General features: G+C 35.7%; 1 protein-coding gene across 1 annotated transcript in view; it reads left to right on the forward strand.

The window, feature by feature from the left end:
• The window catches only part of LOC150090537 (ATP-binding cassette sub-family C member 1-like), a 237,859-nt gene that overhangs the window by 102,584 nt on the left and 111,097 nt on the right, over window positions 1-24,178 (forward strand). The window contains 4 exon segments of the mRNA XM_090378370.1: window positions 4,508-4,701; window positions 6,630-6,750; window positions 16,420-16,515; window positions 21,166-21,286. Coding sequence (XP_090234496.1) covers window positions 4,508-4,701; window positions 6,630-6,750; window positions 16,420-16,515; window positions 21,166-21,286 — 532 coding nt within the window.

Raw genomic sequence — 24,178 nt, forward strand, 5'->3', positions numbered from 1 at the left:
ACATTGAGAGTGTTGGATGAGAAAATGTATAACATGGGAAGAAACCTCTGTGTGTTTTGTGGATTTTGTTGATTACGAGAAGGCATTTGATAGAGTAATCTGGAGAGAACTGTTCCCATTGCTTGAGAAAATTGGATGCAAGAAGAAGATTATTGGACTGATCTATGACTTATTTAGAATACAAAATGCAGTGATTAGAGTGAGTGGAGAAGTGATAGAAAAAGCTAAAGTTAAAAAGGGAGTAAGATGGGGATGCTTACTTTCACCTGGTTTGTTCAATGCTTTTGCCAAAGCGATAATAAAGGAGGCACTTGGAAATAAGTGGGGGTTAAAATAGGTGAAAAGTACATACAGACTATTAAGTTTGCAGATGATCAGGCCATACTAGCAGGTTGCCCTGCTATGCTGCAAAAAATGATCAAAAGACTAAATAAGAAAGCGCTGAAGTATGGAATGAAGATAAACGTGATGAAAACAAAGGTTAATTCCCTTCTGAATTGAGATCAATGGAGTGCTCTAGGTATCTGGGGCAGTTATTTGCACAGGATATTTCATGTCAAACTGAGATTCAATCCAGAAGTGCAATGGCAAAACAATCTTTCAAGAATAAACTGTTGTTGAATATACAGAAGTTGTCACAAGAAATTAGGAAGACTATAATAAAGACATATATCTGGTCAGTAGTATTATATGCAGCAGAGATGTGAATTATAACAAAGAGAGACAAAAAGAGACCTGAGGCCTTCGAGATAAGGTGCTGGTGCAGTATGGAAAAAATTAATTGGACTGAAAAAGTGTCAAATGTGGAAGTATTAAGACATCCAAGAACAAAGGAAAATTCTAGGTAGAATAAGATCAACTAGACTCAAATGGGTGGGCCACATGATTCAACATAGTGATTTGCTTCTGGATGCAATGGAGGGGAATGTGGAGGGAAAACACCCTAGGGGTAGACAAAAAATACCTTTATAGGGGCGTTGCTGGATGAAACAGGACTTTGAGGAACTTTTTATTTTTTATTTTTTTTTTGTTAGTTGTTCATGCATCGGCTTCTGTGGCCATAATGCACCTCCCAAAGTTTTTTTCATTTTACTCTGATCCAAGCCCAAGGCGGGATTTGAACCCACGACCTTTGGGTTGCCAGGCAGGCACATTACCCACCTGGCTAGCCCAGTCAGCTTTGAGGAACTAAAACAAACAGCACAGGAGAGACAAAGATGGTGACAGCTCATCAGTTTGTTTGTTTGTTTGTTATTTGGTTTTTAGGAGCATTAGCAACTAAGGCCATATTGCTCCGGGATATGCGGTGGTCATTTCCCTGACCTTTCCGCATCCTCCGTATTTGGTGGTGACGGGCTTGAACCCCGGTCTAATCAAGAAGCGTGTGCTATGCACTGCTGCTCCTTCCCACCTGGCTACGGAGTCGCGACAGCTCATCAGTGGAACTGACCAGTCACAAGACTGAATTACTGATGATGATGATATCAGTCTTACTAAGTAACTTATGCTGCATTATTCTTTGCATATGGTTTTCTGCAGTTATTATATTCTGGAATTATTTAAATAAGATATAAATCACATCAAAACTTAATATCAATTCAGTTAGATGAATTTCTTAAGAAAAAAAAAACTGATAAGTAGAATAAATGGTTGCAAATATTGAAAATAATTTTATTCAAGTGAAGAGAACATTTAAATTTCTGATTTATTTCATCACTCCAAAATGTGTTTTATAAGATTATAATTAAACAGCAATTAAATGTTTTATTTTTCCTGTTAAATATTATAAGGATTATTTTCACACTAAAGGAGAATAAGGCAGCCAGCTTAAACTGCAGCTGTTTAATTAGTTGCAGTCAGTCAAAAATAATCAAATTTCTAAAATCCATCAAGACTTAAAACCAAATTTGTTATTTCTTCTAGCCAACTTTTATTTATTTTTTTTTATTTCAAAGTATTTTCAGCCCATTAAGTTTTAAAAATACTGCTAACATTCATTGTGAACAATGTTATGTCATATACTTTGCAAATTTTGGAAGAGTAAGTTTATTATTATTATTATTATTGCTCTTATATTATTTTTCCCTGATTGAGGGTTCCACCTCATGACTGGTATTGCTACCAAGTACACAGGGTGGTTGTTGTTATGTCTGGTGTTACTGTTGGCTGAGGAACTCTCTGACTATCCTACAGGTGTTCAGGATTGCCACTTTCTGGAGTTCCTTGTAGGTGTTTGCTGGGAGACCTATTGCTGCTAGGTTGTTATGTAGGGTCTTTGGCACCATACCTGTGATTGACACGATGGTCCTTACTTGTTGCATATTGCACATCTCTTTGATCTCCTGTTTTAGGTTCGTGTACTTCCTGATTTTCTCCATGGATTTTCTGTAGGTTGTCAGTGTTGGGTACCGCTACGTCAATCAAATAGTTTGCCTTTTCCTTCTTGTCCACAAGGGTTATGTCCGGTTTGTTGTGCAGGATTGTCCTATCCGTTATTATAGCGTGGTCCCAGTACAGCTTGTGGATTGGAGTCTCTAGTACTGCCTTGGGTTCATACTTGTAGTACGGTACACTTTCTTTGATCAATTGGTATTTATTATTATTATTATTAGCCATATGATGCAAGGAAGTCTGAGGCTTATGCTGCACCAGCCAAAAAAAAATTTCTGAATTACCCTGAGAGAGAGAGAGAGAGAGAGAGTCAGAAATAGAAGGGAATCACCAAGAAATAGAAGAATGATGATATTCAGCTGAGGACCCTGGGTGTGCCAAGCCCATACTCATTAGATGTGAGCCTAAGGCAGTCCTCCATTGTTCCCTGTTGTTTATAATTTGCATTTCTTCTCTCACCTTGCAAAGAGGGAGGTCAACTGATAGTGGGAAGATATTTTTCTCTAAATATTTGTAGATAGCCACAAATAAAGTTCTCTACTTAGGACAACACCTGGGGAATGCAGATGATTTCTGCATTTCCTGGATATAATCACACAGTATCACAGAATTATCTTTTGAATTGCATAATATTGGAGGAATTGTGTGATTCAAAAGACAGAAAGATTAGTTTATTGCTTTCCCATTCTCAAAAAACTCTGATTAAATTTGCATTAGTTCTTTCATAAAGAAAAATGTGACTTTTTTTTTTTTTTTGACATAGAAAGGATAACAACACCGAGTGTTTTGGTGTATGTGCTGTGGTCGGAGTGGGGAGGGGGGAACAGCTTTGGTAGTATTATATAAGGAATTGTTTCTTCGTCAGCTACTCTGACCATAGTGTTCCCACACCCACCCCAAGCTATAATTGATCAGTTTATGAAACTGACATACATATTTGTCTGGAATGAAAATCCTGAAAAAACATGGGGGAAGCCTTGCTCTCTCTCTCTCTCTCTCTCTCTCTCTCTCTCTCTCTCTCTCTCTGCTCTGAGATTAGCTAACTCCAGCTCCAAATTGAAAAGCCATTTAAGAATGGCTCCAGCTTCCAATAGAATTTTAATGCAGACCATCTATCAAATGAGTGACAAGAAGTAGTGAAATCACTATCCTGTCATAGAAAATCCAGTCCTTTGTATTAATTCATGCCAATTGTACCCCATCTATCTTGATATGCCAATACTCCTCTTCGTGATATACTAATATTTATTTTTGTTTACGTTCTCTTAGATTTTTTTTTTTTTTTTGGGTTTCTAATCTTTAATAGGCTCAACATAATTGCAAGTGAATTATGTAAATTATGTTTTCTTTGAATCTTATTCACATTCCAAATAGTGAAATTTTTAATTGGAAGTTCACATTAACACAATGTCATTTTTTTAATTACTTCTGTAAAATAGCAGTTTAAAATAAAAGAGCTTATAAGATTTAAAACTAAAACTTTAATTACTTTTGTCTAAAAACCACAGTTGGTTTATCCCGTTATAGCAAATAGATTGAAATTCTACCGTTTTAATTAATATTATCTTTTTATCTTTTATGGACATGGAGTTTCTTAGTTTCAAAGATATGTATTAAGATATGTATTTGTGTTTCTTATTTTGTTAAAACAAAATTATTCAACAAAAATGTGACATATGCCAGTGGCATCAAGGGTGGAGAGAAGCTGGCCCAGGTGTGAGCCCTGTGTAAGGGGAGCCTGAGTGTTAGCTGTTATTTAAAACTTATCAAAAAGGGGAACAGGAGGCTGTTGTATGGGGTAGAGGTGGGGTTTGTGTTAGCTTTCGATGTCGCCTTCCTATACTTTGGTAATGTGAGTTGAAAATTTAAAGATACCATATTCCATATTCACAAATAAATAAATTTATGTTTATTCTCAATACAGCTGAGACCAGAAGAGTATTATCTAGACAACCAAGTTATTCATGTACTCAAGTATTGAGTACGTGAATAATATGCATGTTTTTTCAAGTGAAAGAAACCATTGAGACCTTTTGGTTCCAAGTTTTTTTTATAGAATATTAATGTCTATTCAAATTTTGTTTGTCAAATTTTAATTAACATTACTTCTTTTCAGACCAGAATTTTTGTGACTCATAACATATCATTCTTACATGAAGTTGATCATATTGTTATCCTGAATAATGGACAAATTGAAGATCAGGGTACCTATGAAGAACTACTTGAAAGAAACAAAAATTTTGTTGAGTATACTAAAAATCAGCATCAAAACACAGATGAAGATGATGAAACAGAGTCTGAAGATCCAAAGTATGTTATTTATATATTAATATTTCCCATAAAAATAATATTCAATACTTCCATATCTCTTCTTAATTCTACATTTGCCAATTATGCCTTTTTTACACACACACACACACACAAGCGTGCGCACACGCAAAATTCCTGTATATCACTGACAGAACCCCCATAAGCTATTTTAGCAGCAATCTGCACTCTTCAGAGAAATCCTGTTGAACTGTATAATAACCTCTAGGTCTTTTTACATTCTCCACTGCCTTGAGTTGGTTCCACCCAAATGGCAAGTTTATCCTGAGATTATTTCTACCCAAATGAATTATCTCTATCAATGTTCAAATTTATCTGATTAATTTATTCCAGTTTTATTGGAATAGTATACTCTAATTGTTGTCATTAATCATCCTGCCCACCTTTATATCATCAGCAAACTTAGACATTAAACATATGTCCATTATGTCTGTAAACTGTATGTTTATGGACTGATTTGCATGTTATGCTATCTGAAAAATGTAGAATAACACGAATTCCTTGAAGAGCTCATGTTTTTAATTACTCCTTACAAGTACTTTTTTTTTTAAATACTCTATAGATTTCTTTAACCTTTTGGTTTTGCTCTGCTGTAGTTAAATGACAACAAAGTCACTTCGTTGTGAAGTGCTGCTTTAGTGGGTTGCCATCGATGAGATGACTATAGCTATTGTAATGATCATCTGGTATCACAAGCATTACAAATAAACAGCATTATGCTTCTCTTAGAAGTGTTTATTTATAGTGTAACACAGAGACAGTTTGTTGCAGTAGCTTTACAATATGAAATATCAGCATTATTTAAAAGATTTTTTTCAAGAACTTATTTGCATAGAAGCTTAGTAAATTAGTTTAGAAGAGCAGCATAGAGTTCTAAGTAAACTTAAAAATTTACAATATATTCTATATGACTTTTGGGTTTTAGGCACATCAGCAACTTAGACTATATTGTGCCATTGTATATTATGTCTGTACAAGTGTGTTTGTGAATTGATTTGCATGTTGTATGTGTTGAAAAACCTAGAATAACTTGGGAAACTATGCCTTAGATCGGCTAAGTACAGCCTCAACTAAAACAGAACATTAGAAATTTCTCCTGTTTGACAAATGGAAAAACTACTATGAGATGCTTCACTTTGTGATTGGATTAATTACTGGGATAATGTAATTTTATAAAAAAAATTACATTTGATGTGTTTATGGGATGCCTAATCTCCCAGTGACTTACTTACTTTTCTAACCTTTTGACAGGTGGTCCAGTTTCCTTTATGGGCATGGGCAAGCAGGTCCTTGGATAAAGTATGCATTTTCATAATCTTAAAAATCCCCAATAAATAATTCAGAGTTGTTCACTTTTTGATGTCACCTTTATTTTCAATATATTTTGAACACATTTGTGAATAATCCATTTTTTTATATTAACATATATTTAAAATTTTATTTTAAAATAAAACCTCTTCTGGCATGCTTTATATCACCTTCCACATTTGAGTGTAACTTCACTGTTATTACATGTAGAATGCATTGCTATGGCTAACATGAGGCATGTTGAAAAGAAACACAACAATTGAGGAGTAATAAAATTGACATTCATGTCACTCTTGGATTTTTTTATTTTTTTATTTAAAGTTCTGGTGTGCTTTATACAAAGCCATGCCTATCAGTGGATTAAAAGAAGTGCTGTTTATTTTTAGTATCACTGAAGCATTTTGTTGTGCTCACAACATAACCTCACAACACAAGAGACAAAAGTCATATTTTCAGAATTTCAGTTTGCTAGTAGATTGTTCTTTAAAAAATGGATACACATAATGTGATTTCATGTAACTCAGATTATAAATTTGAAAAAATATGGTAATGAATTCAAATGTTTTTAATAATCATTTTGACAAATTTTATTTTTGAAATAGAAAACTCCAAAAACAAATCTCTGGGCTTTCTATACATGAGGAATCAACCATTTCAATGAGTCAACCAGTTGAAGAGGATATAGTTCGCCTGACAGAATTAGAGAAAAGGCAAGAAGGAAAGGTAATGATTATTGTTAGGTATTTATTTTTATAATGTTCACAAGTCTATCAATTTTTATATATTTATAAATTTTTTATATATTATATAAAATATTTGAAATATCTTTATAATGTTTACAAGTCTGTCACTTACACTCACAAAAAAATTATGGATTTCAGATCCTTTCATAATTGCCCATAGTTCCTTTCTGAATTTACAGTCTGACATGAAAGTCTCTGAACAATGCAAAGAAGCTACTAGAACAGCCCATAGGGTTCTGTTAATGATATATATTAACTTTGCCAGTGGGGACAAAGCATATATATATATTAAATTTGCCCAGCAGATAAGGCAGCGGTTAGGCCACATCTGGAGTATTGCATACAGATTTGGAAACCTCATTTTAGGAAGGATGTAGATCTGTTGGAAAGGGTGCAGAGAAGGAAAACAAGATTAGCTGGGGACAGAGAAGGATATTCTTACCAGGAAATACTAGGGTTCTGTTAATTGCAATTTCTGGAAACTAGGCATCTGTGTGGTGACCTAATTGAAGTATATATTTAAAAGGATTAAGTAAACTAAATACTAATAGCATCTTTACTCTTTCTGAGATAACATATGCAAAGGAACATTTAAATTGAAAAGGATGGTTGCAGGATATATATATATATTATTATTATTTTTTTTCATTCAGCTAAAGAGAAATTGATTGTTAAAATAAACTTGCACCTAGTGTTGTTGTGGAAGTGGAAGCGGGTAGTTTAAATAAATTTAAAGGACAGATGGGCAAATTATTGGCAGGAATGATTGAATAAAGTGGGCGTTTTTTTTTTTTTTTTTTTTAGCTGGAATTATATAACCTTTGCTTCCTTGCATCATGTTGCATACTAATACTACAATTACTTTTTTCATAATTCCATCGTATATTTTGAAATTTTCTTCTCTTTCAAAATTGCTAGAACTACTAATGGAACTGCTAGTGTAACTACTGTTCTGAACTAATTAATTGCAGTGGTCTGTTGCTAAAGATGTCATATCTGTGATGATCATAATTATCATGATATTATGAACTGATATTAAAAAAGTAGAAATTCAAAAATTTTAACTTTGAAATTGTACATAGGATTACGTTTTGATTGGGTGAAAAAAAAACTTGTGAGAAAGTGTTTTGTGTATAAGAACTATATGGGAATCATCTCTTCATTAATTGCTTGTTGATTAAATTTATTAAAAAAAAATCCTCAAACATAGTTAACAGAAGGGAGGTGAGTGAATGATGAGCAATAGGGTGAATCTTAGGAATCGAGCAGTTTAAGCTCATTTACCATAGATTTTACTTTAGATTTTTGAAAAAAAAAATTGGCATGCCTCTACATAGTTGTTTGTTTGTTATTTGGTTTTTAGGAGCATTAGCAACTAAGGCCATATTGCTCCGGGAAATGCGGTGGTCATTCCCTGACCTTTCCGCATCCTCCGTATTTGGTGGTGACAGGCTCGAACCCCGGTCTAATCAAGAAGCGTGTGCTATGCACTGCTGCTCCTTCCCACCTGGCTACAGAGGTGCCTCCTCTACATAGTGAAAAATTTCCTGACATAATGCATAAAACTTCAGCTTCAAGCATCTAATGAATTAATAAATGAATTATGAACAACAGGATAATTTTTTCACATGAGGATGTTATAACTGTCACGTATATAGAAAAAGGAAGTGTTTCTTTCATTGCTTACAAGTTCAATTCACATATTGTTTTTGCAAATTATTATGGGATATGAGAAAAAATTTTACTGTAGTACTTTCAAATCCTAAAAGTGTGACTGTTCATTCACAAATTTAATGATTAATGCAAAAATGGTAACTTTCTTTTCTGATGTAATACAGTAAATGCAATTTTTCTGTGTAATCTGAGTCACAATTTTCAGACTTTAGTTTCAGTGAATTCTTCAATACATTTCTGTTTAAGCATTTAAAATTTTTCAGAATGATTCGTGAAGCCAATAGATTCATTCAGTCCTAACGTCTGGATTGATAAAAACTATGGATAGATAGAGTATTTCAATCGAAAGGCACCAAGATGCTTATATTTAGGTTTAGGCTATTGGTCATTACTACCTCTTCTTCATATTTAAACTAAAATTTTTGAGTTTGATGTTAAATTTGAACTAATTATTATTGTTTAGATTTTATAATTTGTTAATCAAAATTCTGCTTAATGACCTGTTTTTTAAATCCATTTAAAGCCTTAAACACTTTTTAAATGGATTGAGCAAGCTCAATGCTGATGGCATACATCCTCTTGCTCAAACTACACACGAGGGGGCATAAATTGAAGATGAGGAAGGATGGTTTTAGGATAGATGTGTGGAGGTTTTTCTTCAGCCAGCAGGTGGTAGATTGTTGGAACAAACTTCCACCTGTGTTATGGAATGAGTTTGAATAAATTCTTGAATGGGATGGATGGGTGAGGTAGGTAGCTTTTTTTTTTTTTCTGATGCTCTATAAGTTTGCTTTCTTTCATCATTTGCCACTGCTAATACTAAAATTGTTGATTTTCCTAGAACTTTTAGTTAACCAATCTCACTTTAAACTTGTGCTACACTGAAAGAAAACTGCTACTTTGATTTTGAGGCTAGTAAAGAAGTTTGGGCAGTCTGGTTCTGTGCTGGATATTATGAAGTGCATTGTTGACAGAAGAAGTCAGTGAGAATGCTTTAAAATATTGCAATGTATATAGGAAGCAATTATTTATAGCTCAAGAAATGGGTGAAATTGTTTCACCCATTTCTTGATTATTGAAAGAGCAGGATAAACTTAAAGCTATTCATTTACAAAATGAAGATGCAAGTTTCTGATGAGTGTTGGTAAAGAAAGGTAATTTACCTTTATGATTCATTTCATCAGTATTTGGTCTTGGATATGTATATTGATTATGTTTTCTTGAATAATAATCTCCCATATCTTACATGTTTATTGACAGCAAAGTTGCTAGTGCATGCTAATGAAATACATAAAAAAAAAAAAAACAGGTCATTTAAAACTGTTGTCTTTTCTTAATAACCCTGTATATATCTGAAATAAGTTCTTAATAGTGTTATTATATTGTATATAGTTACCAATATGGAATTGGTTAGTAACTTAACACAATACACACTGCATTCATCATCATCATCATCATCATCAGCCATTTTCAATCCACTGCAGGATGAAGGCCTCTCCAGCAACTTTCCAGTTCCTTCTGTTTTGAGCACTGGCCATCCATTTACTACCCACAAACTCATGAATTTTATCTATCCATCTCCGCCTTTGTCTTCCAGGTTTTCTTCTAGCTCCTCTTGTGTACCATTCTGTTATTTTCTTAGTCCATCTGTCATCATGTCTTCAGGCTATACCAATGCTAGAAGTATAGTAAATAAATTTGATGAATTTGAAGTGTTGGTCAAGACATCAAAGGCGGATATTGTTGGTATATCAGAGACGTGGTGTCATACAGATATAAGGAATGCAGAACTGGAATTTGGGGAGTACAATGTGTACAGAAAGGATAGACAGGATAGGAAGGGAGGAGGTGTTATGCTGTTAATAAAGAAAAACATAAAATCAAAAGAAGTGCATCCAGTTGATATAGATGAACAGTGCACTGTTGAGTCAGTTTGGTGTGACATAAGCACTGCGAAAGCAAAAATTAGAGTAGGAGTGTGTTATAGGCCTAATGACTCGAATGAGTACAATGAACAGTTGTACAGAGAAATAGAGTGGGCTAGTAAATTGGAATGTCTTATAATAGGGGATTTTAACTTCCCAGATATTGACTGGAACTTGTGGGTTGGGCACTCACACACTAGTCAGACTTTTGTGGATTTATTGGATGATTGTTTTCTGCAGCAGCATGTTCGAGAGGCAACCAGAGAAAGTAATACTCTTGATCTGGTTATCAGCAGTGATCATTCATGTATTAGGAATTTGCAGATAAAAGAACCACTAGGTGGCAGTGATCACAGTGTACTGACGTGGGATTTACTTAAAGATTTAATTACCATCAGGGGTAAAGGAAAGGGTTTTTGCTTCCGTAAAGGCGAGTACAGTGGTCTCCGACAGTTTTTAAATTCTGTACAGTGGGATCAACTGACGATGTTACCAACAGTAAATTCTAAGTGGGAAGCATTCAAGGAATTAATTGTAGAAGCTACTAAAAGTTTCATACCTATTAAGAAATATTGTTCAAGGTTTAGGCCTAAATGGTTGTCAAATGAACTAATGAGACTCGTAACAGAGAAGAAAAAATGCATGGGATGCATATAAATTATCAAGCGACTCAGAAGCCTATGGCAGATATAAGCTAGTCTGTAATCAGGTCACAAAGGAGTTTCGGCAGGCGAAGGCAGATTACGAGAAATCCTTGGCAAAAGATGCTAAGAAAAACAGCAAGGATTTCTTTACTTATATAAACTCTAAAAGGAAGGGGATGAATCTGATTGGTCCACTTCACATCGATGGTTCGACTGTTGATGATCCTGCTCAGATAGCAAACAAACTGAATGAGTATTTTGCATCTACATTCACACGTGAGGAGTTATTAAGGTTTGAAAATGGCAGAAGGTTATCAAATTGTAGCAGGGTGCTTAACGATCTTGTAATAACTTAGAGCAAAGTGGAAGAGAAATTGTTGAAGTTAAACGTAAGAAAAGCACCTGGGGTGGATGGGATCTATCCAGTTATATTAAAGGAGGCGGCAAAGCAACTAAGCAAACCCTTAGCCATAATTATGAGAGCATCCTTGGACTCAGGGGAGGTTCCCACGGACTGGAGATGTGCAAATGTATCCCCAATTCACAAAGGGGGATCGAAGGGTGACACGAGTAATTACAGACCAGTTAGTTTAACTTCTGTTCCTGGTAAAATAATGGAGTCGCTGGTTAAAGATGCATTGCAGGATCATCTAGACAAGACTGCAGCAATAATTCAGACACAGCATGGGTTTGTTAAGGGAAGGTCTTTTCTGACAAATTTGATTGGTTATTATGATGTGGTTAGAAAGGAACTGGATGCAAAAAATAATTTTGATATCATATATTTGGATTTCAGGAAAGCTTTTGACACTTGCGCATAGAAGACTATTGTACAAATTGGAGCAGAATGGTATTAAGGGTAAGTTGCTACAATGGATAAAAGGATGGTTGAGCGAGAGAAGACAGAAGGTGGTAATCAATGGATGCTGCTCTTCATGGACTAATGTTATTAGTAGAGTCCCACAGGGTTCGGTGTTGGGTCCACTGTTGTTTTGTATATTTATCAATGATATTGATGAAGGTATATCAGGCTTAGTATCGAAGTTTGCAGATGATACAAAGCTTGGCAGGGTTGTTAATGACAGTAATGGCAGTGTGTTACTGCAACAGGATCTAGATAATTTGGGCAGATGGGCTGAGAAGTGGCAACTGAAGTTTAACATTGAAAAATGCAAAGTACTGCATATGGGTAGAAGTAACCCCAGAGAAACGTACCAACTGTGTGGTACTACACTTAAGGTGGTAGAAAATGAAAAAGACCTGGGAGTAATTGTGCAGTCAGATATGAAGTTCTGTGAGCAAGCAATGTAGACAGGCTGCCAGGGCAGGTCATGGGGTTTTGTCAATGATATATAGGAATTTTGCTAGCAGGGAAAAGGAGGTGATTATCCCTCTGTATAAGGCAATGGTCAGGCCACGCCTTGAGTACTGCGTACAGGTCTGGAGGCCTCATTTTAGGAAGGATGTAGATTTACTTTACCGTGTACAGAGAAGGGCAACAAGATTGGTGAGGGGAATGAAGGGTTCCTCTTACCAAGAGAGGCTTAAGTTCTGCAAATTGCAGTGGCTGGAGACTAGGCACCTGCGCGGTGATCTGATTGAGGTATATAAGGCCTTGAATGGGTTGAGCACGCTGAATTCTGATGGAATCCTTCCACTTGTTCAGATTACGAACGTAAGGGGGCATAAATTCAAATTAAGAAAAGATAGATGTAGAATAGATGTGCGGAAATTTGCCTTTAGCCTGCGGGTGGTTAATTGCTGGAACAAACTTCCATCTGTCGTTGTGGAAGTTGATAGGTTGAATAAATTTAAGGAGGAACTGGACAGGCATTTGGAGGGAATGGTGTGATTTTTTTTTTTTTTTTTTTTTTTTTTTTTGGCTGATGCTGCATAAGCTCATACATTTGCTTTCTTGCATCACATGCCACTACTACTACTACTACTACTACTACTACGTGTCCTGCCCAAGACCATTTTAGTTCTTTAGTTTTGATAAGAATGTCCTTTACTTGAGTTTGCTGCCTAATCCATGTGTTTCTCTTCTTATCTAACAGTCTGATTCCCAATATAATTCGTTCAATTCTTGGCTGTGTAGTTCCATTCTTCGCTGTGTATGTGACTATATTTCCTGAATGCTATCCATAATTTATTCTTCTCTTGACTTCCAGCCATTTATCATTATTACAGCTAATAACTTGTCCCAGATAAGTATATGACTCCACCTTTTCAATTACTGCTCCTCCAATCATTATTTTCCTTTCTGTGGCATGCTTGTTCATCATTACTTTTGTTTTAGCCATATTCATTTTCAGTCCAAAATCCTTACTAACTGTACATAACTGATTAAGATTTTCCTCTAATTCTTTGGGATTGTGGCTTATGACCACAATGTCATCTGCAAATTGTAAATGGTTTAGGTACTCTCCGTTCAAGGGCGCCTCCGTAGCCAGGTGGGAAGGAGCAGCAGTGCATAGCACACGCTTCTTGATTAGACCGGGGTTCGAGCCCGTCACCACCAAATACGGAGGATGCGGAAAGGTCCTTCAGGGAATGACCACCGCATATCCCGGAGCAATATGGCCTTAGTTGCTAATGCTCCTAAAAACCAAATAACAACATAACTCCGTTCACATTGACTCCTTTCTGCGACCAGTCTAATCTTCTGAAAGCTTCCTCAAGGGCAGCAGTAAACAGTTTCGGAGATATTGTGTCTCCTTGTCGAACTCCTTTCTCGATTTTAAATTTCCTACTATCTGTGTCTAGTCTAATAAAGGAGGTAGCACTCTCATATATTTTCTTCAAAATCATAATATGTGGGGTATCTATGCCTTGTCTTTCCAGTGCCCAAAACATTGCCTTATGCTGTATGGAGTCAAATGCCTTTTCATAATCCACAAATGCCAGGCATAATGGAGTTTTATATTCATTTGCTTTCCCATTAGCTGTGTGGCACCTCTGTAGCCAGGTGGGAAGGAGCAGCAGTGCGTAGCACACGCTTCTTGATTAGACCGGGGTTCGAGCCCATCAGCACGAAATACGGAGAATGCGGAAAGGTCAGGGAATGACCACCGCATATCCCGGAGAAATATGGCCTTAGTTGCTAATGCTCCTAAAAAACAAATAACAAACAAACATAACCATTAGCTGTGATATTACATGAAGGTGATCCATAGTTGAGAATCCTGTCCTAAAGCCAGCTTGCTCTTTTGGTTGATTCTCATCAGGTATTCTTTCTAATCTGTTAGTAATGACCCTTGTGAACAACTTGTAGATGTGGGATAACAAGCTAATTGTTATCCCACAATAATTTACAATTTCTGATTTATCTCCTTTCTTATGCAGCAAAAGTACGATTGCATTATTCCACTGCTTAGGCATCACACCTTTTCTAATGCACTTTGTGAAGAGCCTTGCCAGTTTTTGTGTTATGCCTCTTCCTCCCAATTTTAACAACACTACAGTAACTTCATCTTCCCCCGGGGGCTTTCTGATTCTTCATTTTCTTCAATGCATGTTCTACCTCATCAGGAAGAATATTGGGTATGTCGTGTGTGTTGCTAATTTGCAATCCATCTTCCTCACTGCTGGCATCATTCCCTCGCTCCTTGTATAATTCTCTATAGTAGTCTTCTGCCATTTGAATTATGCCTTCTCTGCTGTTTATAAGTACACCATTGCTATTCTTCAGTTTCAGTATCATTTGTCTTTCTGTATTACTGCTCATGGCTGCTGATTTAAATCCTTTGTTTTTCCTTAATGCTTGTTCTACTTTTCTTGTGTTAAATCTTCTTATGTCCTCTCTGAGTCTCTTTCTAATGGCTTTGCATAACTCAGTATACTCAATTTTTTTCTTGTCAGTGTTTATCTTGCTCTTCAATTTCCGCCTTCGGTTCATCATAACAAGTGTTTCTTAACTAATTTTTTCTTCTTGGATTTCTTTTTCCCTATAGGTTTCTTGGGCTTTATCACTTTCAGAAAGTTGTAATATTCCTCGTCGATATCTTGGTCCTGAGCAGTCTACAGAAGCTCAAACTTGTTCTTAAGTTCCAGCACATACTGCTTTTTCTCCTCTTCTGTTATCTCAAAGACCTTTGTATTATTTACTAGAGTCAGCTTTTTTCCTTTCCTACATCTATATCAAGTGTACATCTTACCATTCTGTGATCACGTCCAACATTTACCTTATTCAGGACGGTAACATCATTCACAATATATTTGCTGTTAGTGAGGATGAAGTTGATTTCATTGTTGTTAATCCATTTGGACTCTTCCATGTCCACTTTCTGTTCACCTTTTTCTTGAAAAAAGTGTTCATTACTGACAATCCTTGAGATTCTGAAAATTCCACAAGTCTTTCGCCTCTTTCATTTCTTTCACCAATTCCAAAATTTATTATAGTTCCTCTTTCTGCGCTGTTTTGCCTTTTTCCAACCTTAGCATTGAAGTCCCCCATAATAATAGTGTAGTGGGTTTTCTGCTCATCTAGAAGACTCTCAATTTCGGTGTACATTTCTTCAACCTCTTCATCAGCATGGCTCGATGCTGGTGCATAAATCATTATAACCTTTAGCTTGTACCTCTTAGAAATCTTGAGTATTAGTCTTGACACCCTTGGTGATGTACTTTTGAATTCCAAAATGTTGTTTTTTAAATCTTTATGGACCAGAAACCCAACTCCGCCTTCACTCCTTTTTCACTGTTTCCATTGGTGTACAGCAGATTTCCACTTGATAAATTTATAAGTGATTCATTTCTTCTTCTTGTTTCAGCCAAACCGATGATATTCCAATTCACATTTTCTAATTCCTTTTCCAGCTCTAATATCCTGTCTTCACTGATGAGTGATCTTACGTCATAACTGACCAAGTTCAGTTTCCGTGCATGGCAGCCTGGTTGTACCCAGAGATTCTTAGCACCCTCTGCTTCCACTCTGATCCTCTCGCTGCCGTAAGAGGGGGAGTGAAAGCTGCTGGGAACTGAGGGCCATTTGTTTTGTCGTGCTGTCATATGCTGGAGGGTTTGGACTTTTCCTCTTCACGCTGACCAGGTGTCTTGAAGAGAACCATTCTACATGTTCATTGCCACCTAAGTGACATAACAGGGCTTACCATTGAGGTGTGCATGAGTGGATTTTAGGGAGGCAGGCCAACCGGACTTCTCCTAAATCTTCTGTAATAGAGAGATATTGAATCCATCAGTGTTTTAGGCTGAGTGTCTGATAACACACAGGATACCTGTTCCCCTCTAATACACACTGCATTGAATGCACATAAAATTTTTAGTGTATTTACAATTTAAAAATTTTAATATAAATTTTCATGATCAGAATGAGATATTACATTTTTTATATATTTTTTTTCATTTCACATATATATATATTTTCCTCCTTTTTTTCATTTTTAGGTTAATTTCAGAATATACCTTGATTATATCAGTTACATGGGTGTCATCCTGTTTGTGTTAACAACATTATTTGCAATTATTTATTGCGCTGGCCAGGTAAGATTTCAGATTTCAAAATTTGCCCAAAATGGCCAACTAAAGAGACCATTTTTAAAGCAGTTTTGCTGTATAATTTATTTTTAACAGATTTAAATTAAACTCGTTTTTGAATTCCATGTGTACTCACATTGGACTGTACTACAACATGTGGTAATAAATACTTATTTAGGTGGAAGAAACAGTTTCCTCTTACAGAAAACCAGCTAATATAAGTTCTCTAACCTTCCTAGGTAAATTTAATGGCGAAGGTAAAGAAAGCCAACATGAGAATGACGAGAAACGTCGGATAACTTATGCGGAAAATTAGTTTCCCGATACGGCACTGTAGTGCTGCTTGCTCAGTAAACAGACAGTAGGTGTTATCGGTCTAGAGCAAAGTCGAGAACGATATATTGATTTACAGTAGGCGTGGCAAATGATGTGCTGATTGGTGTGCAAACACAACACACGATAACATTGGTTTTGTATCACTTTAGTAGCACTCAGAAGCACTAATGGTAACTTGCCCCAATGAATGCTTTCCATAATGGTGATAAAAGGCCAGGTTACCTCCACTTGAATCCCATGGGAGCTTGAACCCCTCCCGATGGGTAATTAACCTTACTTTTAACCTAACTGCTATTAACTTAACTTTTTTTCTTTAGAATCACAGTCATATTTAGAAATACATTCATAAAAAAATAAATTTTTTTATGAATATTTCTTGTTCAATAATATGCCCTAATGGTGAAAAAAGGTCAGGTTACCTCAACTTGAATCCTATGGGAACTTAAAACCCTCCCGAAATGGAGGGGGTAACCTAACCTTTTTTCTTTAGAATCATGGGTGGACTAGTGCATAAATTGTTTATTAACAAAATATCAATTTTTTATTACTGTACTTTTATTTTTAAAGACACTTGTGCCGATACACACTTATCATAATGTCAATTGACACCTCAATAGCTAATATATATATATATATATATATATATATATATGTATATATATATAAAGAATCTTTCCCTATTATTTCCTAAACCTACCATTTAAGGTCAGGTTATGAAATATAACAAAAAATAAAGAAACCTTTTCCTTTTTTTGTAACCAAACCTAAATCAACAATATAGTAAAAACACTCATGAACTCCAAAAATCTGATTTTAATAATGAGAAAAAACCATAACGAAGAATATAAAAATTAACGGAATGAAACTTTTATTTAGTTTTCATCAAAAAATCAACCAATGTTTTATTTTCCTTACAAATTTCTTCCATCTTTAAAAGATTCATTGCTACTATTACCTGTTTACTGTTCATCATAAAACTATTATGCACTGTTCTTTACTCATAAATAAACATTATAATGCCAAACAATGACTACACAGTAGCTTGTCGTCTGTCGCACCCACCACCAATCATTTCATCATTTGCCGTGTCTACCTGTCAATCAATATATCCTTCTCGATTTTGGCTCCAGACCAATAACACCTGCCGTCTGTTTACCGAGTGAGCAGCGCTAGAGTCCGGTGTCAGAAAACTGATTTTCCGCTTAAGTTATCCGGTGTTTCTCGCCGTTCTTGTGTTGGCTTTCTTTACCTTAGCCAATTTAACTTATTGTTTTCTATAACAGAAAGCCTGAATTTTTGTTTTAATTTCCTGGAAAAAGGACAAGATAGCCTCAGGGAGACAAAGCGGCATCTTGGGGATCGTCTGGGGGAGCACACAAAGGTGATAAGGAATGCGGACTATGGAAAATCCGCCGTGGCCGAACACTTTTGGGAGAAGCAGCACCATATCTCCCCGGACGAAGCAGTTATCATTGACCGGGCGCATATGTTTTGGGACCGCAAGTGGCTCGAAAGCTTGTGGATTAGTTCCATTGAGAACAATATTAATAGAGACAGGGGTATGCGTATCCATCCCCTCTTTGAGGCAGTGATCCTTAGAGAGGATGAACAATTCCACCTGATGCGCTCCCGAGCCACTTCCAGTTCCGACACACATGAGAACAGTGCACGTGCCATCGAATCACGTGACGTGCTGTGAACCTGCTGGTATTTAAAGTTGCACTGTAAAGTAAAAAAGCGTACTGTTGAGAAAGAAGGCAGAGCCTTCGAAAGCTACAGATATTTTATCGCTTTTAACCTGGTATATTTTATTGTATTTTATGATATTTTATTTGTTTTACAGATATTTTAACTTTGTATATTTTATTGTATTTTATTTTAATTGTTTTATATCCACTGTAAATAGTAATTTATTGTAAGCTTAATTATAAAGTTATCAAAAATTTTGGCTTTCGTTTTATTTTGTCAGTTCAACATACGGTTGGCGAAAAATACTTAAATTTATATTATTAATCCTCCATGTATTTTGTGCATGATGGACATTATCATACGTCAGCCAACAATTGTGCAATGATGTAACCAACTGCTTCTGCAACAGTGGATCAAACATGGAGAACATGTAGGCTAGCAGACATATTTACAACATTTATTCACAGAATTTTACATAAAAGCAGATACATAACTAAAATTCTGCCACTTCTGCATTTTTAAATGTCGTGGAGTCCCTCAGGGTTCAGTGTTGGGTCCATTATTGTTTTCTGTATTTATAAATGATATTAATGATTGTATATCAAGCTTAATGTCCAAGTTTGCAGACAATACGAAGGTTGGCAGGGTTGTCAAGGACACTACTGACACTATGCTGCTACAACAGGATCTGGAAAGGTTGAGCAGATGGGCTGAGAGGTGGCAAATGAAGTTTAACATTGACAAATGTAAAGTACTACATATGGGAAACAGCAACCCCAGAGCAACGTATCAACTTTATGGTACTATACTGACAGTGGTAGAGAATGAAAGGGACCTGGAGGTGGTTGTACAGGCAGATATGAAGTTCTCTGAGCAGTGCAGATGGGCTGCAAGAGAAGCTCATGGTGTCTTGTCAATGATATACAGGAATTTTTCTAGCAGGGATAAGGAGGTGATTATTCCCTTGTATAAGGCAATGGTCAGGCCACACCTAGAGTACTGTATACAGGTCTGGAGGCCTCATTTCAAGAAGGATGTAGAGCTGCTGGGACGAGTACAGAGAAGGGCAACAAGATTAGTGAATGGAACAAAGGGGTGCTCTTACGAAGAAAGGCTTAAGTTTTGCAAATTACAGTGTCTGGAGACTAGGCACCAGCGAGGTGAACTGATAGAGGTGTATAAAGCCTTGAATGGTTTGAGCATGCTCAGTGCTGATGGGATTCTTTCTCTTGCTCAGAATAATCACCTGAGAGGGCATAAATTCAAATTGAGGAAAGACAGATGTAGGATAGGTGTGCGGAAATTTGCCTTTAGCCAGCGGGTGGTTGGTTGGTGGAACAGACTTCCATCCCTTGTCGTGGAAGTTGATAGCTTAAATAAGTTTAAGGCTCAGCTGGACAGGTATTTCGAACGAACAGAGGGTTGAAGTGGAAGTGTTTTTTTTGTTTGTTTTTTTTTGGCTGATGCTGCATAAGCTTGCTTTCTTGCATCAAATGCCTCTACTAATGCTAATGATCCACCCACCCATCCTTTACATAGTGATCAACCTGAAGCAGAGTAGTTTCACTACTGTACCAAGGTGTACCAGGATACAGCAACATCAAAATTTATGGGATGCAATGAGAAATGGATAATATTCAGCATTTGTTTGTTTTTGATTTTGATTATTTTGAGCATTTGTGAAAATACTTCCTGAACTAAAATAAAAGAAAAATGTGAATAAAACCATGTGGATAATAATAAAAGTTCTGTAATAGATGAGCAGGATGCAGCAAGAGCAAAACTTCATGGGATGAAATGAGAAACAGATAATTTTCAGAGCATTTGTTTGCGGTACACCAGGAGTGGGATGGTTTTGATCATTTTGAGCATCTGTGAAAATACTTCTTGAACCAAAAAAAAAGTGAATAAAACATGAGAGAAAACCTGTAACATGATTCACATGTTTTACTGAATGCACCCTGACACTATGGACTTGTATATTTTGTGTGGCTGTAATGCAGAAATGTTTTTTAAATTTGTTGATGATTATATAATGTCGATTATGGGTTTTGTTTTTTGAGTCAGATTTATACTCAAAAGTTATTGAGTACAAACTTAGAAATTAATTAATTAATTAACTTGGTAAGTATTACAAACTTAGTAATTAAGTACAGACTTTTGATTGAGGTGTATAAAGCCTTGAATGGTTTGAGCATGTTCAATGCTGATGGGATTCTTCCTCTTGCTCAAAATAATTGCCTCAGAGGGCATAAATTCAAATTGAGGAAAGACAGTTGTAGGATAAATGTGCAGAAGTTTGCCTTTAGCCAGCAGGTGGTTGATTGTTGGAACAAACTTCCATCTGGCGTTGTAGAAGTAGATAGCTGAAATGTATTCAAGGCAGAACTTGACAAACATTTGGAGCGAGTGGTTGGGTGAAATAAGGGTTTTTTTTTTTTTTTTGGCCGATGCTATATAAGCTTGCTTTCTTGCATCATGTGCCTTTGCTAATGCTAATGCTAACTTAATTCCAAAGGAATGTACCTGTACCCTTACACAAAGGGTTTTAACCCTTTGTGTAAGCTACCCCCTTACCCCTTAGTATTAATCAATGATTTTTTATGATATTCTCTTTTTAATTCATACTAGTTGGGATCTGCTGTGTGGTTAAGTGACTGGAGTGAAGACCCACCACTACCTGATGGACAACAAGATATTAGTAAAAGAAATTTAAGACTTGGAATTTATGGATTACTTATACTTGTACAAGGTAAATCAATAAAATAATAAAGATTCACTTATGTCTTAAATACAGATGTCTTATGTGCATCCTGTTTTCTTAAAGTTATCCTATTGGGTTTACAAAAGGACTAATAATGCATAAGGTGCTACTCAAAAGCTATGAAAATGTATTTACATATAAGAATTCCTTTAACTTATTAAATTTTGTGTTATCCCCCCTTCAAAATGCTCTCCCTGGGACTTAATACACAGAGTGATGATTCTACAACTTTTGGAAATAATGTCTGAGGTTCTTTTTTTCATAAAATCATCAGGTATCCTCTGAAATTTTTTCTGTTTATGTTATGTTATGTTATTTGGTTTTTAGGAGCATTAGCAACTAAGGCCATATTGCTCCGGGATATGCGGTGGTCATTCCCTGACCTTTCCGCATCCTCCGTATTTGGTGGTGACGGGCTCGAACCCCGGTCTAATCAAGAAGCGTGTGCTACGCACTGCTGCTCCTTCCCACCTGGCTACGGAGGCGCCTAATTTTTTCTGATTTTTTAGGATATCACTAAAGAATAAGATGGGGTACCAAAGATTTTGGTTCTTAGCCAGACAGATGGCAATGTGAACAGGATGAATCTGGAAAAACTGAATGTTTGCATATTTGATAAAGATAAGTATTTTCTCCCAAGGATATTTTAATAGGTCATGTTTCTGAAGTTGTTTTACCAAGCTTGAAACAAAATCATTGCAAAAACTCTGCTCTTTTGAATCTCATTTCATAAAATTGCAGCATAGATGCTGTGTCTTCATTAAACAGCATTACATATGTAACCGAAACAATGTAGAACAGTAAGTGATGAGATAAAATCTATACTCTACACCACCTTACTGGAAAAATTCATACTATTATTGGCAGCAGCGTTATGTGAGCATTCATAAAACTTTTGGGTAGTGCCTTGTACAAGTATGTGTTGGTTAAACATTATTTGATTTTTAATTCGCACACACAAGTTTTTTTTTTTTTTTGAAAGTTTTTATAAAGCATACATTAAAACTATGTCCATCTGTAATATTAATAGAGTATATGCAAATAACTGTATAACTGTTAAATATTAAATTTCCAATAGATAAAATTTATAAATTAATGAAATAAAAAAATTAGTCTGATAGATTTGATTATATTAGTTTCCATAGTTTCTTTTGTTGACTTTTGCCACACATTTTCTCCTACTATCAGTTTTATTAATAAATTATAGAGTACTATCGTGTTTTATTCGTAGATCTTAGAGAATCATGTGGATTCAAATTTCAGCATTCATAATGCTGCACTTGTACCTGACCACTCAGATGCAATCAGCTTGGAAGAAACCAGAAATCTAACTGTGGTAAATGGGAAGGGTGGGAGAGAAATACAAGTATTTGTGGTGTCTGCAATTTCAGAAATCGTCAATTTTTTAGTAATGATAATTTAAAAAAATGCAAGAGATCATTAGCATTAGTAGAGGCATATTTTTTTTTTTTTTGGTAGTTGTTGGCGCATAGGCTTCTGTGGCCATAATGCACCTCTCAAGGTTTTTGCAGTACTTTGATCCAAGCCCGAGGCAGGAATCGAACCCGCGACCTTTGGGTTGCCAGGCAAGCACTTTACCCACCCGGCTAGCCTGGTCGACAGTAGAGGCATATGATGCAAGAAAGCAAGCTTATGCAGCATCAGATAAAAAATAAAAAAAACCACTTCCATTTTACCCCTCCGTTTGTTCCAAATATCTGTCCAGCTCAGCCTTAAATTTATTTAGGCTATCAACTTCCACAACAAAGGATGGAAGTCTGTTCCACCAACCAACTTCCGCACATGTATCCTCAGTTTGAATTTATACCCTCTCAGGTGATTATTCTGAGCAAGAGGAAGAATCCCATCAGTATTGAGCATGCTCAAACCATTCAAGGATTTATACACCTCAATCAGATCACCTTGCAGGTGCCTAGTCTCTAGACACCATAATTTGCAAAATTTAAGCCTTTCTTCATAAGAGCAACCCTTCGTTCCATCCACTAATCTTGTTGCCCTTCTCTGTACTCGTCCCAGCAGCTCTATATCCTTCTTGAAATGAGGCCTCCAGACCTGTATACAGTACTCTAGGTGTGGCCTGATCATTGCCTTATACACTGTTCTGATTTCAATTGAAATAAAAACTGTATTGAAAATTTATAAATGGCATTGTGCTGTACTATATTTCACAAATTTTTGAATGATTCAAAATGTGCAAAACTCTCTCTCTCTCTCTGGCATAAAGGCACCCTTTTACAAAAAAAAAAAAAAAAAAAGAAGGTAGTATGTGATTGGGGTATTGGTAGTTAATTTTTTTTCATAAAGAAATTTAAAAAATTTTCAAATTGAAGAAAGCATGTGACAAACAAATATGGGACCATAACAAAGAGAGCCTTGTGTTTTCAGGATTTCAACCTTTTGCTCTAGATTCATTCCCATAAACAATTCATTTCATTCACAAAAAATATGTCAGAATTAGAATGAAATAATAACAGTATCCTTAAATATTAGTTCAATAATAACTAATAATATTAATAATGGAAATAATTGATTTGACATCAGTTGATATTTATGTATAATTTGATATTTTTTTCCCTTTTTTTAGCACTTATGGATTTATCTTTCTATTGAGAATGTTGTGTACTTCCCATAGTACCACTATTCATGTTGAATTTCCCATCACAGGTTCATCTGATGTTTCATGTTATATATTTCCTACTTCTCACCCTTCTTCTAACAGAGCAATTTTTGTACAACTAAAAAAATGGACCTTAATTATCAAGTTTAAATTGTATTCTGGGCATTTGTATCAGGTGGAGCTATAATGTCACTGAGATTTCAGTAACAATATAATTAAAAACAATATAACAATAGTTTGTT

Source organism: Mastigoproctus giganteus, chromosome 1 (genome assembly GCF_048544385.1).
Source record: "Mastigoproctus giganteus isolate SK-2022 chromosome 1, ASM4854438v1, whole genome shotgun sequence".
NCBI classification, from domain to species: Eukaryota; Metazoa; Arthropoda; class Arachnida; order Uropygi; family Thelyphonidae; genus Mastigoproctus; species Mastigoproctus giganteus.